Below are 17,770 nucleotides of genomic sequence, written 5' to 3'. Positions count from 1 at the left end.
ATGATCCTAAACAAGGGTGAAACACGTGTATGGGGTTGCTGGTGGTACTCTCGTTCAGGTTGGAATTGCCATTGCATTTCGGTGCTGGACTGCCCCTGGGCAGGACAAAGACTGATATGCAAATGGATATTTCCCATCTGTGAAAGGCACAGTGAGTAAAAGCAGTGGCTGCAAACTCTCAAGTGGTTAACAACCACTGAACAGGTTATCAGGCCTTGTTCTGTCGAGAGAGGGGCGCCCGCTACCTTTACAAACTAAATTTCAAGGAACCTGGGATTGGTAACCCTAGGTCTCCTGGGGGCAACCGGACGTGGTCTCCCTCTCACTGTGCTTAGAGAGGCATCAGCTTCACCTCACTGATGATCCCCAACAAGGGTGAAACACGTGTATGGGGTTGCTGGTGGTACTCTCGTTCAGGTTGGAATTGCCATTGCATTTCGGTGCTGGACTGCCCCTGGGCAGGACAAAGACTGATATGCAAATGGATATTTCCCATCTGTGAAAGGCACAGTGAGTAAAAGCAGTGGCTGCGAACTCTCAAGTGGTTAACAACCACTGAACAGGTTATCAGGCCTTGTTCTGTCGAGAGAGGGGCGCCCGCTACCTTTGCAAACTAAATTTCAAGGAACCTGGGATTGGTAACCCTAGGTCTCCTGGGGGCAACCGGACGTGGTCTCCCTCTCACTGTGCTTAGAGAGGCATCAGCTTCACCTCACTGATGATCCCCAACAAGGGTGAAACACGTGTATGGGGTTGCTGGTGGTACTCTCGTTCAGGTTGGAATTGCCATTGCATTTCGGTGCTGGACTGCCCCTGGGCAGGACAAAGACTGATATGCAAATGGATATTTCCCATCTGTGAAAGGCACAGTGAGTAAAAGCAGTGGCTGCGAACTCTCAAGTGGTTAACAACCACTGAACAGGTTATCAGGCCTTGTTCTGTCGAGAGAGGGGCGCCCGCTACCTTTGCAAACTAAATTTCAAGGAACCTGGGATTGGTAACCCTAGGTCTCCTGGGGGCAACTGGATGTGGTCTCCCTCTCACTGTGCTTAGAGAGGCATCAGCTTCACCTCACTGATGATCCCCAACAAGGGTAAAACACGTGTATGGGGTTGCTGGTGGTACTCTCGTTCAGGTTGGAATTGCCATTGCATTTCGGTGCTGGACTGCCCCTGGGCAGGACAAAGACTGATATGCAAATGGATATTTCCCATCTGTGAAAGGCACAGTGAGTAAAAGCAGTGGCTGCGAACTCTCAAGTGGTTAACAACCACTGAACAGGTTATCAGGCCTTGTTCTGTCGAGAGAGGGGCGCCCGCTACCTTTGCAAACTAAATTTCAAGGAACCTGGGATTGGTAACCCTAGGTCTCCTGGGGGCAACCGGACGTGGTCTCCCTCTCACTTTGCTTAGAGAGGCATCAGCTTCACCTCACTGATGATCCCCAACAAGGGTGAAACACGTGTATGGGGTTGCTGGTGGTACTCTCTTTCAGGTTGGAATTGCCATTGCATTTCGGTGCTGGACTGCCCCTGGGCAGGACAAAGACTGATATGCAAATGGATATTTCCCATCTGTGAAAGGCACAGTGAGTAAAAGCAGTGGCTGCGAACTCTCAAGTGGTTAACAACCACTGAACAGGTTATCAGGCCTTGTTCTGTCGAGAGAGGGGCGCCCGCTACCTTTGCAAACTAAATTTCAAGGAACCTGGGATTGGTAACCCTAGGTCTCCTGGGGGCAACCGGACGTGGTCTCCCTCTCACTTTGCTTAGAGAGGCATCAGCTTCACCTCACTGATGATCCCCAACAAGGGTGAAACACGTGTATGGGGTTGCTGGTGGTACTCTCTTTCAGGTTGGAATTGCCATTGCATTTCGGTGCTGGACTGCCCCTGGGCAGGACAAAGACTGATATGCAAATGGATATTTCCCATCTGTGAAAGGCACAGTGAGTAAAAGCAGTGGCTGCGAACTCTCAAGTGGTTAACAACCACTGAACAGGTTATCAGGCCTTGTTCTGTCGAGAGAGGGGCGCCCGCTACCTTTGCAAACTAAATTTCAAGGAACCTGGGATTGGTAACCCTAGGTCTCCTGGGGGCAACCGGACGTGGTCTCCCTCTCACTGTGCTTAGAGAGGCATCAGCTTCACCTCACTGATGATCCCCAACAAGGGTGAAACACGTGTATGGGGTTGCTGGTGGTACTCTCGTTCAGGTTGGAATTGCCATTGCATTTCGGTGCTGGACTGCCCCTGGGCAGGACAAAGACTGATATGCAAATGGATATTTCCCATCTGTGAAAGGCACAGTGAGTAAAAGCAGTGGCTGCGAACTCTCAAGTGGTTAACAACCCACTGAACAGGTTATCAGGCCTTGTTCTGTCGAGAGAGGGGCGCCCGCTACCTTTGCAAACTAGAATGCACATTGATGTCTGCAGCAGTTGCATTTACCCATTGAACTATAATGCTGCAGATTTTGATCCAATGTGCTGTGTTATCTGTATTTGAAAATGTTCTTCCACTTCTCTCCAGCCATCTTCGTTGCTCAACTCCTCCTCCATCCAACCTGTGTCTCCCCCTAGGCAGTTATTTCTACCTTCAATTTTTTTAAAGCATTTAACTAGGAAGTACAACCGCAGTTACCAAACTTCTTCTGAAGATTTGGAGTTCAGGAACTCACATTTGGATAGCATGATGTGCGTTCTGGACCTCCAAATCATCAGCACATATTCAAAAAAGCAGAACTGCCCATGCTCGCCCAAGCCTTTTGGTAAGTCAATTGATTTAACATCTTTAATTGGACACAAAGTAGGATTACATGTTTATGGCATGAGGAGAGCAAATACAATGACAAGAAATAGACGTGTCAAATGATTAGCATGTTTTACTTTTAATGGATATCTTTGATTTTGAAATCATATAGTCCCGTGTGTTTTGGTTTGGTCTCCAAAAAATTATAAAGATCTTGGGGGCAAATATACAAAAGAGAAGACCAGCACTAGATGACAAAATTGCAAAGTTCTCAACTGCGACCAGATACTTTCCCTTTGTGCTGAGATAAGCTGGAATGAAAGAGAGCCAGACACTGACGAACACCAGCATGCTGAAGGTGATGAACTTGGTCTCGTTGAAGCTGTCAGGCAATTTCCTGGCGAGAAAGGAGACCAGGAAACTCACACTGGCCAAGAGTCCCATGAATGCCAACATGCAGTAGAACCAGATGATGGAGCCCTCGTTGCATTCCATGATTATCTCTCGCATGGCTGAGCTGGTGATGTACTCTGGGAAAGAAGGAGTTGTTGTCAACCAAACAACCCCAAAAGTCACTTGAATTAATATACAGGTCAGAATGATGGTGTAGGCTATCTTCGGACCCAAGAACCTCTTGAGATTGCTATCTGGCTTTGTGGCACTGAAAGCAATCACGACCGTGATGGTTTTAGCAAGCACACAAGAAACACACAAGGAGAATGTGACTCCAAATATGATTTGCCGCAACATGCAGGTGACCTTCATGGGACGGCCAATAAAAATGATGGTACAGAGGAAGCAAAGCATGAGGGAGACCAGCAGGAGGTAACTGATGCCACGGTTGTTAGCCCTCACCACTGGGGTGTCACGATACCAAACAAATACCCCAAGAACACAGAAGGCTATTAGGCACAAGACCGTAGATATGAAGGCTAAAGTTAGTCCCAGAGGCTCCTCGTAGGACAGGAAGATAACAGATTTTGGTATACACCTGTCACGCAAATCACTAGACCAGTAATCCTCGCGGCACTTCAAACAGTCTGCAGAATCTAGGAAAGAAAATAAAACTTTAAATTATATAAGCATCAATGTATAAAAGAGGGAACCATCTTAAAGATATCACAACAGAAAGAAACAAAAAGAAAGTAATTCACTACATCAAGGTTTTCAAGTCGATATAGTGTATAACTAAATGTTACGGTTGAGTTTATACATCTACTTTAAATACCATATACATAACTTAGAAATGAACAATAAGGTTAATTTGTTTTAAATGTATACTCTGGCTCTAGCTTCTCACTTCGCCACCATAACCCAGGACATCCTGTTCTGGCTCTCCTCACCCTCTCTTTCTCTCGGCCCACCTCTGGCTGCTTCTCTCTCTCATCCTCCTTTCTCCCCTTTCTCTTTGATAATACCTCACAATGTTTCTAGACAAGTCCGATCTATGAAAATGTCATCCAAAAAGGTGCTCCCCTGCTCCTCCACAACCATTAAGGACCACATTGTCACCCTTGTCCCAGCCTTGACTCATTTCTGCAATCACTCTTTCACCACTGGAACCTTCCCCTCCCTCCTCAAACACTTCCTTGTGCACCCACGCCTTAAAAAGCCTTCTGCCGACCATACGTGTCTGGCAAACTATCGCCCGATCTCTATCACTGCTTTCCTGGGCAAACTCCTGGAAAAGCTGGCCATCTCCCAGCTTACTCTGCACACTGGATCTGATAGTTGTCTCCACGACCATCAGTCTGACTTCAGAGCAGCCAGAGGCATGGAAACTGCTCTCCTGAAGATCTGCTCTCTAATCTTGATTCCAGCCTTCCTTTGTTCCTCATCCTCCTGGACCTTTCCTCTGCTTTTGACATGGTCAACCATGCCAACCTGATCAATCAACTCCGTGAGAACCTGGGCATCACTGGTCAGGCCCTGGAGTGGTGACCTCCTTCCTCCTGAAGCGACCCTCCAGGTCCAACTTGGGTCTTTTCTCTGCACCACCTCTCTCTCCACATGTGGTGTTCCCCAGGGTTCTAACCTCTCTTACTGGCTCTTCAATGTCTACTTGGCCCCTTTGGCCCACCTGATCTCTACCTTCTCCTCCAACTTTCAGTGTTATGTGGATGACAATCTGCTCTCTTTCAGGCTCCCTTCAGCCTCTTCTCCTCTCTCACTCATTCCTGACTGTCTATCCGCGATTCAGGATTGGCGTGCCTTCAACAATCGCTGCCTTAATGCCAGCAAGACAGTGATCCTTCTCATAGGGACACCTGCTCCAGCGTTCCATCTCTCACTCTGGCCGCCCCCCTTGGGCCCTCTTCCTTCACCTTCCTGTGACACAAAAAACCTTGAAGCCATCTTCGATTCTACTCTCCCCTTCTCTCCTCACATCACAGACCTTGCCAAGAAGGTCCACTGCCAGCTGCACCTCCTCAGAGGTATTCTCCCTTTTCTTACTTCCCCCAGAAGCTCACTGTCTCCAGGGCCCTGGTTCTCTCTAGGCTGGACTACTGCAACAGCCTCCTTCTCAATCTGCCTTCACTACTCTACGCCCTCTGCAACTTATCCAGACTAGGACTGCAAGACTTATCATTTGCTTCAAGCCCAGGGACTGAATCCCCCCAGCCTTGAATTCTCTCCATTGGCTCCCAGTGGCTGCAAGGATCAAGTTCAAGACCCTATGCACTGCCCACAAGGCATTCTGGGCCCAGGGCCAGCACTGCATTCAACTCTCTCTTCCAAAATACCTTCATTCTTAAACCCTTCGCTCAGCTACCTCAAACTCCCTGAGGGTCGGGCGTTTCTCCTGGCAGAGAGTGGGTGGTAGATCTCTTTCCTCTGACGGTGCCTCACTCTCGAATGGCCTCCCTGCCCCTCTCAAACTTGAGCCGGACCACCTGAAGTTCCGGAAGCTGCTCAAGACCTTCCTTTTCTCCTCTGCCTTCTCTCTCTACCCTGCTGACCTACCTGCATTCTGCACCGACTGGTTGCTTGGCTACCACCCTGCACTACCTCCAGGCCTACCGCGCACCTAGTGGTTGTCACTGTAACCTCTACTGCCCCCTGCCTCCCTGCACTTACCCAGAGCTGCGCTGCCCTGGCTGCACTCACTCAGAGCAACTGCTCTCTGCACTGCCCCTTTCCCTGCCATTTCCCTCTCTCCCTTCCCCCTGCACTTCATACGCTGCCGCTCTTGCACAATCTGAATGACACAAGGCCTAGTTTGTCTTTTCCTCCCTCTGTCTCCCCCCGCACTCTTAGCTTATTGTGCCTAGAAACACTTGTGTACAGGCGCGTTATAAATGACATATATCATATCATACTATGTGTACATTAATTCACGTAACCACTATACAATATTTTTAAAGGAAATATCACTAGTTAGAGTGAATGGTAGTAGCATGAGCATTTAGCATGAATTCCCAATGGCTCCTTCACTGGAGCTACAGCCTTTTTATCACTGTAACATTCATGTCCGTGGTACAATCAATTAGAAAGGTCCTGTATGTCTGCATAGTTATATCCTTCCTAATAAACATTTCATTGCTACAGACAGACAAAGCTCATGTATTTAGGTGACAAAATAAAGTAAGGTCTGAGGTCCAGTGTGGATTCTGGTTAAAAAAAATGCAATTAATATTTAAAGTATCTTATTAATTTAAAAAGCATAAACTTGAAAAGAAATGGATTGTGTCAAAAACTGACGTATACATTTTATTTATTTATTTATCGGGCATTTGTTAGACACTTATGCAACAAAATGGTGTTTCGAAGCACTGCAAAGCAAGCAGGGAGGGAATGTAACTAAGTAACCTGTACCGTATCTACCTTTGTATATGTAACCAAGTATCCTGTACCAAGATTACTTCTGCTGGGCAGCATTCCTGTAACCCTGAATTAAGCCGTTTTACGTCCTGTTATAGCACCTCGATGCCTTTGGGCTGTAGTGCGCTCTACAAATCCAAATAAATAAATAAATAAATAAAAAGTGGAGTGAATACAATGCATAAAGAACAGTAAGTAAATAAGCATGGTCCTACTCGGCCTTGTGACATTCGGACGTGCAAGTGCAGTGAAGAGAAGTGCAGGAATAAACGAAGGGGGTTGGGGGGGATATGCATACTAGAGAAAGAATGTTCTGTCCGATATATAGTGACTTGGGACCCTATTACTTCAAACCTCTGTTCACCCAACACTCGATCAGAACTGCTGTAGTTGCATTTGGCCAATACTGCAGGAACAGGGCTTTGTGCAGTATCAGCCAGCATTGATATACCTGCTGTGGGAAATTTCACGCTGTGTGGCCTGGTCTTTACTCTTGTTCTTGAAAAAATCTTTGTATCTAAGGAAATGTTTGCTGCAGTCATTGACCCGTAATGAGCTAACTGACAATATCGAATGAAATATATTTGTAATCCCTCCTGGTTGTTTGAATACGGTTTTTCATGGATGTGTTTTTACTGATTCTCAAATTTTGGATATTTTTGTATTATGCACAGTTGTTATGGATTTTCTATGTATATCCGAAATAAACTTGATGATGATGTTGATGCAATGATTTTCTGTAAATTCAGCCGTTTCCAAAGTTGTGTCGAATTTTATTCATAGCATGGCTAAGAAGGAACGCATCAGCAAAGGGCCATTAATAATTCCTTTGTTTTCAGCATATGTCTATGGCATATACTGGATTTTATTTTGCTTAACCATATATGTTTATGCATTTTATACATTTATATAATGCATGTATGATAATCCGATGTTACACATTTATGTTTTGTATTTTATGGTACTATTCCTTTTTTCTGGCTTTGTATTAACTTGATGCTGAACGATTAATGGGAAATAAACCATTATATGAAGATGTTGATAAGTATGGTGGTAACAACAAAAATGCAGTGTTCGTAATCCCCCTATTCATAAATCATCGCCTAATGAGGACTTGGGATACCATGGGATGTTTGCTCTGGGGCATGCATACAAAGTAAAGAAAGTGATAAGTATGGATTACTTAGTCCGTGCCATGCTTCCCATGTTCCCCATACCATGAATATCTCAATATGATCCCAATTCAATGTATCGGATTTGTATTTATTCATTATAGTACTGTTTGTAAAATAACGTGCTCCACACAGAAACACATGCAGAAGATGGCTAGTGTCATTGGGGAAATCCAGTGATCACATGCCTTACATGGAAATAGGAGCATGAACGAATAACCAGTTTTTGAATCGGCGCGGCTCAGCACACACCTGTGTAATCCTGCATGCTCTAATGGTTGTGCTGTGAGCTGTCCCTGGAATGTGTGAGGTAATGCTGAATGCAAGGAGCCTGGGTGTTCTGGGTTTGGCGGTTGGGAAGGGACTTCAGGATGGGAGCTGGGACACGGAAGTATGTTGAAGCCTGCTCTCCTGTTTAACTGCTACTTTTGACCTGTAACAAATAAAGTACATTACTTTTGTGCGTACCTTGTCACTGCCTGGTTCCTGCGTCCTGGCTGTCCTTCCTGTGGTCCCAGTTACTACAAAAACCAACGATAAAATAAACTCATGGGCATAGGTTAATATATTGGGTTGGGGCAGTGCCATAAGAAGGTTGGCAGAGTGAGGAGGGGTCAGTGGGAGAGAGAGAATGTATTTTCCTGAAGCAGGAGCTTGAGTTGTAAGTGCTGATTTGAATCCATGCATGCCAATAATGGGTTTGATATCGGTGTAGGGAGTTCCATTGTTAAGGAAGGGTTTTGGGGACTTATTGGAAGTGGGAGGAAGCAGAGGGTGGATGAGGACTAGAAAGATAGCTCTGCTGGAACAGTGGATACAGGTAGTGGAGAAGCGAATGATTAGGGGTGACGGATGGGTTATTAACCATTGATAGATTTAAAGAATGGAAGTTGAGTTGAAATTTGAACAGAGGGTGGTTGTGCAAGATGAGCCAGCCAGCATGGAGATAGTGAGGAGAGGCGGAAGGGGAGCGTGGAAGGTTATAGAGGTTATGCGGTTGAGAACGGGAGAGGAGGAAGAATAGAGAGGGAGGCCAAGCACTCGGATGGAGCAGTAGTGATGGTGATGGAGGACGAGGGTGGACATTTTGTAGCATTATAGCTGTGGAGAGGACTGATTTTTCTAAAGTTCTAGTCTGACTGTGGTGGCAGTGAACGTTATGAATTACTGCAGTTTGAGGAGCTTCGGGAATGGAGAGAGAAAGTAGGGTAGAAGCAAATATCAGGGTAGAAGAGGAGGAGCTTTGTAGGGGGAAGATGGATGACCTCTGTTTTGGATGAGCCAAAGGAGCAAATCTTTGTATCATTGCCAAAAACAGGTGGTGAAGAAGCTCAGAAGGAGAGGGTGAAGGCTGGAGCCATGGAGGACTCCCATTAGTAAGGGAGTGGCATCAGCGTGATTTCCAAGAGATGGAGAAAGATCTGAGGGTTAGAAGGGAATTCAAGAGACAGCAGCAGGTTGAATTCCTAGCTTAGCTTAGAAGGAGTGGAGATTAGACATGGGTGATCTGTATCGAAGACTGCAGAAAGTTGATGATAGAGGATTTAGGGAACAGTTTCTAGAAAATGTTGAGGATGTGCGTGAAGGCACTTTTAGCCTGTTGAACAGTTTATGCTTGGGAACATTAGAGTAGTGGGGGTTCCGAGAGACGGTTTGGCGATTAGCAGGATTATCCTGGTTAGCTGTGCGTTTCTGAAAGATGGGTAGAACAATCGTGATTTTAAAACAAGTGGAAAGATTCCAAAGGAGAGTGAATGTTTGAAGAGGTGGGAGCAAGATAGAGGTTGTATTTTTTGATGACTCATAGAACCTAAGAACCAATAACAGCAAAAGATGTATCAGTTGTGCTGAGAACAGCTATCATTTCAATTGGAGATGTGGGGGAGAAGGAGTGATGGCAAGGTAGAAGAGGGATGTAAGGCAACAGATGGGCGGGAGTGGAGGGAAAGGAGAGTGCCACAATTCCTAGATGTTTCCAAGGGTAAATGGTAAATGTACTTACTGAAAGAGATGAGATAGACCTGCTTTAGAGGTGAGCATGGTTTGACAGGTAGAGGATTGTTCTTTGAGGTTCGAACAGAGAAAGGAGATGAGAGTAGAGTACTGAGTGTACTTGTGGCTTCCTTTTTTCTGCATTACTCCACTCCTCTTCCTTGTCCCAATATTTTGGTGGTTGTGGGAAATGCAGTCCATTCTTGATGAGTTGTTTACAAAACCTGAGTGAATGTTCTTAGTAGTTTTAGATGGCAAGTCAGTCTTGGAGGATTGGTATGTGGAGTCTAGGAAGGTGTTTTCAGCAGTTTTACAAAGCAGGTCATATTTTAAAGGTTAACTTATGGGTCTTGGCAAAAGGTTTTAAACAATCTTTGTAGGTGGATGGGGGAGGTCTGACAACATGCCATTAGGTCATCTGGAAGGGGAGGTTTATCTTCAGAGTGAAAAAGGACATATCATATCTTACTCAATTAAGTCATGATATCTCCCTGGAGGTTTTTTCCCCCATGTGATCCTCCTTCATATAACTGCCCTCAGAGTTTAGTTTAGTTTAGTTTATTTATTTATTGAGCATCCCTAACCCTGAGCTATCCGGGCGCTTTTGCTTAAGCAGGAAGCAGTAGTTACAAAGGAAATAAATATAGCAGTTGACTTGTGTTGCATATCAAGTAAACATGCCAGACAGGTGCAGAGTTAACAATGTGAGCTATAGTTACAGTTGAAGTGAAACAGATAACAAACGCTGAGTGTGGCAGATCAGGGCGTTAATCAAATGGTACAATCGAGAGCAACTGGGAAAATGTGTTGGTTTTGGTGTTGCTGGGTAAAGAGCCATGCTTTTACTTCTCTTCTGAAGGACCAGAAGGATGGTTCAGCTCTTAGTGCTGTTGGCAAGGCGTTCTAGAGCTTAGCTGCTTACACCAGGAAGCTGGACCCGCCAGCTTTTTCTAATTTGGATTTTAGGAATGTTAAGGCAGTGTGAGTAATTTGACCTGGTGGGCCTGGTAGATTGGTTCCTGTTGAATTTGTCGACCAGGTATTTTGGAGCAGTGTTGCAAAGACATTTATGCGTGATCACTAGTGTTCTGAGTGTAATTCTGTCTCGCACTGGTAGCCACTCTGTGTTGCGTCTTACTGATGAGATGTGGTTGGTTGATGGGATATTTAAGGCAGATCTAAGTGTGTTATTTTGGAACACTTGTAGTTTGTATAAGTTTTGTTTATTGGAACCTAGGTATAAGCGGTTACAGTAGTCCAGCTTAGATAATATAACTGCTCTGGCCAGAGTAATGCAGCTGTTGGTGGAAAGAAAAGGTTTGCAGGCATTGATCAACTTAGAGGTGTAAGCTGTTGTTGAGGCAGTTGCGTTGACTTGCCTAGTGAGAGAAAGGGTGGAGTCCAGGTAAATGCTTAGAGTTTTGACCTCATTGGAGACTTTGTTGTTGTTCCCATCAATATTGAAGGATTTGTAAAGGGTATCTAGCTTGTTTAGATGTGACCGTGAGCCTTATCATCGTTCAGGCAGAGGCAAAGGGTGGCCATCCATGCCTGAATGTGAAGGTAGATTTCATTTAACAGTTTGATATCTTTGTCATAGCAGCCTGTAAGACTGATGAGGACTTGAGTGTCATTTGCATAGTTAGTCTAAGTGACACCCAAGTCATGCAGGTGGTCGAACAGGAGCTTAGTAAAGATATTGTATTAAGCGGCAGAGACAAAGAAGCCCTGTGGGACTCCACAGGAGATTGGTACTGGTTGAGACAAGGCGTGGGTGTGAAGACCCTCATAGTCCTATTTGCTAAGAAGGATTGTTTCCAGGCAGCGGTGTTCAGGGAGAAATAGGCTGGTGAGGTCAAATGTTTAGTGAGGATATTATGGTCAACTAAATCAAATGTTGATGATAAGTCAAGCAGAACGAGAATGGCCAGATTTCCTTTATCTTTTAATTCATCCATTTGAATTTTTAGATCCAGGAGGGCTGTTTCTGTGCCATGTCTTGGCCTAAATCCTGATTGACGCAGGCCTCGGAGGTTGTTGTCTTCTAAGTGCTTTTGTATTTGGAGGTATGCTGCTCCGTCTAGGATTTTTAGAAGGAACGGTACCATGGTTATGGGTCTATAGTTGGTCGGGGTATTCGGGTCAAGGTTTGTTCTTTTGAGAAGAGGCATGAACTATGTCTCCTTGAGATTATTTGGGACTGTACAGGTTTCAAACGACGCGTTGATCAGGGAGGTGATGAAGGGAGCAAGTTCCTTTGCACCCTCCTTTATGACGGTAGCTAGGCAGATATCCCAATGGCATCTAGAGGGTTTTAGGCTGGATATTATGTTTTCAACCTCCTTTGTGGTGACCTGAGAAAATTGGAATGGATGGCAAGGTTTGGACGATGGGTCCTGAGGCTTGCTGAATTTGATGCCCATAGTCAAACTTTGTTTTATTGCCTCTATTTTGGATTGTAAACAAGATATTTTGTCAAGTAAGGCTTTTTGCATTTTGGCACACCAAGAGGCATCTTTGATGCAGGATTCTGTAGGTGGAACAGGAGACTCCAACTCCCTGAGGTTGGTGAATAGCTCTTTTGAGCCTGATTTAGCATTTTGTATTCTAAGGTTGTAGGTTTCACTTTTGGTTTTAGGATGGCTGCTTTGTAGGTGGTAGAAGCAGTTGTAAACTTTTCCTTGTTTAGGTCAGAAGGTGTTTTTCCAAGTGGCTTCAGAGATTCTTTTGGAGCTGCGTAAGGCTTTTATGTCAGAAGAGAACCACTTCTTTAGGTGGGCTATAGGTTTAGCTTTTCTCATTTTTAGCAGAGCGATTTTATTTAGTGCTTGTAGTAAGGTATGGTTATACGAGTACACGAGAAGTGACAGATCATTGTCTGAGCCCTTAGAGGGAACAGTGAATTGGGTTGTAGTAAGGGCAGTAAGTTATCCACAGTGATGTTGCAATTGTTTCTAGACAAGGCCGGCAGGGCTTGGATGACACTTGAGTTTGGGCACAAGATGTCCTTTATGGTAAAGGAGATGAAATGGTGGTCAGACCAGGCGCAAGGCAAGTTGGCAAGGATTGTGGTAGTGCAGTTTAAGTCTGCTAGCCAATCCAAGGTTCTTCCCTTGCTAAGTGTTGGACCACTGATATGATGTTCAAAGCCGAGCTGTGAGAGTGTGTTCTCTAAGGCGGTTGCATTGATATCATTTGCATTGTGTAAGCCTAAGTTAAGGTCTCCAAGCATTATTATTTGGGAGCCAAGTTTGGTATTCCGCTTGAGAAGGTAAGTGATGCCTTCCTCAAAGGAAGATATTGGACCAGGGGTTTGGTATAGGAGATGTAACAGAAGTGTGCGTGCAGCTGACAACGGTAGTTTGACTTAGACAAGTTCACCTGAAGAGAAGGGTTCTTTAGTAAATTCTCTGAGGACGACTCAGACAAACGGAGCGCAAATGGCGAAAAAACTACGATCCCGTGCTTAGAGATTCTTACAAACTCTGTCTTTCTACCTACCTTGCCAGTGTTAAAATGGCTAGAGTTACTTTCTTTTCTCAAAAATTCTAAACTGCCTTATGTCAGCTCAAAACCCTGTTTCCATTGTGCACTCATTAGCCTCTTCTGAGACCCTTACTTCCAAGGTTAAACCTTCTCAAATCTGTGCAATGACCTTGCTTCGTTTTTTGTTAATAAAATTGAAGTGATCGGCTCAAATATTGCGAAATCTCCTGTGATAGTGACTCCGGATGCCATCATGTCATTACCTGCACCCCCCATTGATTCCTCGGCCAATTGATCGACTTTCCCTCTTTTAACTGAGACAGAGGTCCTAGCGGCTGTCTTGCGAATTAAATCATCCTCCTCCGAGGATGCCATTCCCGCTACCATTATGAAGAAGATCGCCCAGACCTATTGGCAGATATTACTTCGGCCATCTATGATTCCTGTCAATCAGGACTGGTTCCTTTGGAGTTGAAATCTGCAAGGGTTGTCCCCCTTCTAAAGAAGCCCTCACTTGACCCCACGCTCCTGGCTAACTTCCGCCCTATCTCCCTGCTTCCTTTTCTATCCAAACCTTTGGAATCTCTTATCCCTCCCCTCCTATCCTCTTTCCTGGAATCTTCTAAAATCTTCAATCCTACACAGGCAGGCTTTAGACCAGGGAGAGGTACTGAAAGTGTGCTGGTTTCCATGCAGGGCGACATGTCCAGGCTAGTTGACTCAGGTGGAGTCAGTGCTTTGATTTTTCTAGATCTGTCAGCCGCGTTTGACACGGTTGACCACCCTATCCTGCTGTCACGCCTGGCCCAGATCGAGATATCCGGTCCAGTCCTTGCATGGCTCACTTCTTTTCTCTCAGACCGCACACAAACTCTTGCTATGCCCCCTTTTCTCTCTTTATCCTGTTCTCTCACCTGCGGTGTCCCACAGGGTTCCTCACTCTCCCAGATCCTGTTTAACATCTATATTTGGGCGTTGGTCTGCCTCATCCGTTCTTACCGCCTCAACTGTTATCTTAAGCTGTTGACACCCACATTTTGATTCGGCTAGATCATGATCAAGCCGAGGTGTCGTCATGTCTTCATGACTGCTTAAGGGCCGTCGGTGACTGGATGGATCAGAACTGGCTTAAACGGTGACAAAACTGAGGTACTGGTGGTGGTCTATCCCCCGGATCCCTCACTGTGGACTTCTGCTTTTTGGCCCATCTCTCTAGGCCCCCTTCCTAGTCCAGTAAGCAAAGTGAAAAACGTGGGTGTTATTCTCTCTGCCTCTCTCTCTATGTCTAATCAAGTGACAGCTGTGTGCCAAGCCGCCCACCATCAGATCAGTGTCCTGAAGAGAGTCTTACCCATGATACCGGAATCCATTTGCCCCCGTGGTGGCTGCATTAGTTGTTTTGTGTTTGGACTACTGCAACTCTTTGTATTTGTCGCAGCCGATTGGCCTAATACAGCAGCTTCAGCGCATACAGAACCTGGCGGCCAGGCTGGCCACTGGCACTCCCTCTGGAGTTCATATTTCTCCAGTGCTTCGCCAACTTCACTGGCAATTCAGGGTGTGCTAGGATCAATGTCTCTCTCTGCGAGTGACTGCATCACAGAGGCATTGTTCTATTAGGTTCTGCACCATTATGGTTACACAAGTTAAATTAGTGTGCAATGTCAAGATGTGCTGCTATGGTCCAAATACAGCACACAGAGTTGCAGGGACATCTAAATAGTAATCTTTGAGCCGTGCTTGTTGGGATTAGGTAGCGGCTGCCATCCTCTGGCCACATGGGAGGAGGTCATCACCAGGAAAATAGTGATGACTCTACCGGATTTATCACACAACATTGTTTCACTTATGGGAAAACATATCTCAGGGAAAGCCTTTTTCGGTATTTGAAGTGAGGTATTCTCGACCGTGAGGCAATGGTAACGATAGCTGTGACTGATGAGTTTCTTTGTTGAATCTCACTAAGTTTATGTGCATGTCTTGGGGAAATTGGGTCTGTGTAGTGTGAGGTTCAGACACTTTCACATGGTGTGCAGGATTATGTATTGATTACTGTTACAACACCCAGAGTGTGTGGGCCTTATCATTCTATGGGTTTGGGGAGAAACTAAATTGTAGATGGCCCTGGGTTAACTTCCCTTATGCCTTGAACTATGGTAACCAGTACATCCTCTTCATAATCTTCCTCAGCCAATTGCCCCTGGCTAAGGGGGTACCCTGGTCCACATTGTGACCATACATGAACTCCCCAAAACCAGGCAGTAGACTTCATCACAGATTAAATGCCTGAAGCATCATCACTCTAACAATTTAAAGACAAACAATGAATCAATCATAAGGAATATCAAATGTTGTTTCACTCATAGGTATGCACCTCTGGGCTCTGAGCTGCGAAAATAGAAGCAAAATTAATCCAAATAGATTTGGAGGTTAAAGACAAAACAAAATGGATTAAATCTTGAGAAAGGATGTCCTTCAGTATACAAAATAATGAGAAAGCAACTGATTGTTTACTATCACGCCTCCTTTAATTACCCTATACCTCTATGGTAACCCATCTTTCGTGTGCTTTGCTACTGCTTCGAAAAACTTCCACTGAAACTGAACCCACACACTTGGTCACAGTGCTGTAAATTCTGCATAGGGTAATACAAAATGTTGCTGGTTGCAAACCAAACAGAACTAACTGGCATAGCCTACCACATACCATGACACATCCCTGCAACCTGTAAATACATTACCTCTATGGATAGACTTCGGCGACAATGCAATACATTGCAAAATCCATGAGCAAACATGCTGTTGGCATAAAGTGTGTGATGTATTGTATGCAGTATTGTTTGTCAGGCAATTTCAAGAAGAACTGTCCTCAAGCAAAGGTAGGCACTATATGTTTGGTGTGTGACAATCGGCTGCAGTCATGGGTAAAAATTGTAAAAAAGCAAGTCTGCTTAATTGATGGCCATATTCATGACCATGATATAACCAAATGTTAAATACATGCTACATGGTAAGGTTCCCTATAAGCTCCCTGTGACAAAGTCTCTGCTTAACTTTGGGGAGAGACATTGGTTTGGTCATAGGAGTTTGGGGCCGCCCCTAGCAAGTGGATTCTGGACCCAGAGAAGCTACATGGGGGATCCTCAGACTACCCCACCTGAGTGTCTTCATTAAGGCAGGGTGAAGACACAGGGTATTCAAACCATTCAACCCCTGCTGATAGGCAGAATCCCCAAGGGTCAGTCCCAAGACGGCTCACCCTACTACCAATCCTGCAGTGGGGCAGAGATCCCAAGTGGACAGCCATCAAGTAATTCTACCCCATGGGGATACATATTGGGGCATTCTTACCCCCACTTCTTATGACAAAAGGAATCAAAATGAAGGGGTAATTACAGGAGCCCTTACACTACCACATCACCTCTACCCATAGCACTGTCAAGAATAAGTATTTAGGGACTCCTGATCTGCACACTAGGAGAGCAAAGGGACCCATATATAGGCAGGCAATGACACAGGGAGGTCTAAGTAAGGGGCCTTCTGGAATCCAAAATGGTGGCAGGCCGCCATCCATCTAACCTCACACCAGTCATCAACATTAAAACCAGCCCGTGTCCCATTCACAACTCAGCACAGCCATCAGTACACAGGGATCCCCAATATCAGTAAGCTCCACACAAGGGGAGAGGAAAGGCTACTATATAATACTGCCAGCTCAGTCTGGCAGTGGGGAAGATAGGGTGGGAGTTCTATAAAAGAGTTTCATGGAGAGTGGCAAGAGTGAGTAATACTTAGACGAGAGCAGGAGTGAGACTCTGTGGAGGCGGGGGAGGTGAGACTTGTCATCAGAAGGAGGAGAGTTGTTGGAGAACGGAGGGGATGGAGAACAATAACTGTCATGAGGGGGAGATGAGCTATTGGAGAGTGAAAGAGGTGGATCAGCAGTGCGAGTGAGATTCGGGTAGAAGTTCAAGGAAGTGGATCAAGGAGGCTGGAGGGAGAAGTTTACATCAAGTAGAAGATGCGTTGCCCTTGGTGGAGGAGAGCAGAGAGGAGTTTGGACGGGAATTATTGCAAAAGAGAGCATGGGAGGTTGAAGGAGAACCTGCCAAAAGAACCCAGATCAGAAAGGTGAACGAGCTAAAAGCCCTTTACATCAGCTATGAGACATGAGTAATTGGAAGGGAAACAGGTAGAAATAAAAGACAGAGGAGGTTCCGGCGGACGAGATCAGTTCAGGACAGAATGTAGACATGGTTGAAGGAGGTAAATAGTGTAATATCACTGGGGGTCAAGGAGAGTATTGTAGGCAGGACAGTGAGGAGGTGCCCTAGGATCTGAGCCTTAGAGCATTGAACTGAACAATGGAAAGTGACCTCCTGAGTCTGCCCCTGATAACTCAATCAGCTGAGACTATGCCAGTAAAAGAGGGACCTCTATGTTCAACTCCTGAAGCAGTCCTTCTAGCTTTTCCAAAGCCTCAGACATGTTGGCCGTGGAGGCCCTGACCAGAATACTCTACTCACAAGGGTTCTGGATCCCAGTGAAACC

General features: G+C 45.4%; 1 protein-coding gene across 1 annotated transcript in view; it reads right to left on the bottom strand.

Moving 5' to 3' along the window:
- Positions 1–2,870: 2,870 nt before the first annotated feature.
- The window catches only part of LOC138579957 (vomeronasal type-2 receptor 26-like), a 315,822-nt gene continuing 300,922 nt past the window's right edge, over positions 2,871–17,770 (bottom strand). The window contains exon 8 of the mRNA XM_069650182.1: positions 2,871–3,796. Within this exon, the coding sequence (XP_069506283.1) occupies positions 2,871–3,796 (926 nt within the window). The remainder of the gene's footprint in view (positions 3,797–17,770) is intronic.

This window comes from Ambystoma mexicanum, chromosome 3p, assembly GCF_040938575.1.
Source record: "Ambystoma mexicanum isolate Mex_15411 chromosome 3p, UKY_AmexF1_1, whole genome shotgun sequence".
Lineage (NCBI taxonomy): Eukaryota > Metazoa > Chordata > Amphibia > Caudata > Ambystomatidae > Ambystoma > Ambystoma mexicanum.
The sequence above is the reverse complement of the archived record's forward strand: the minus strand, read 5'-3'. Positions and strand labels throughout refer to the sequence as shown.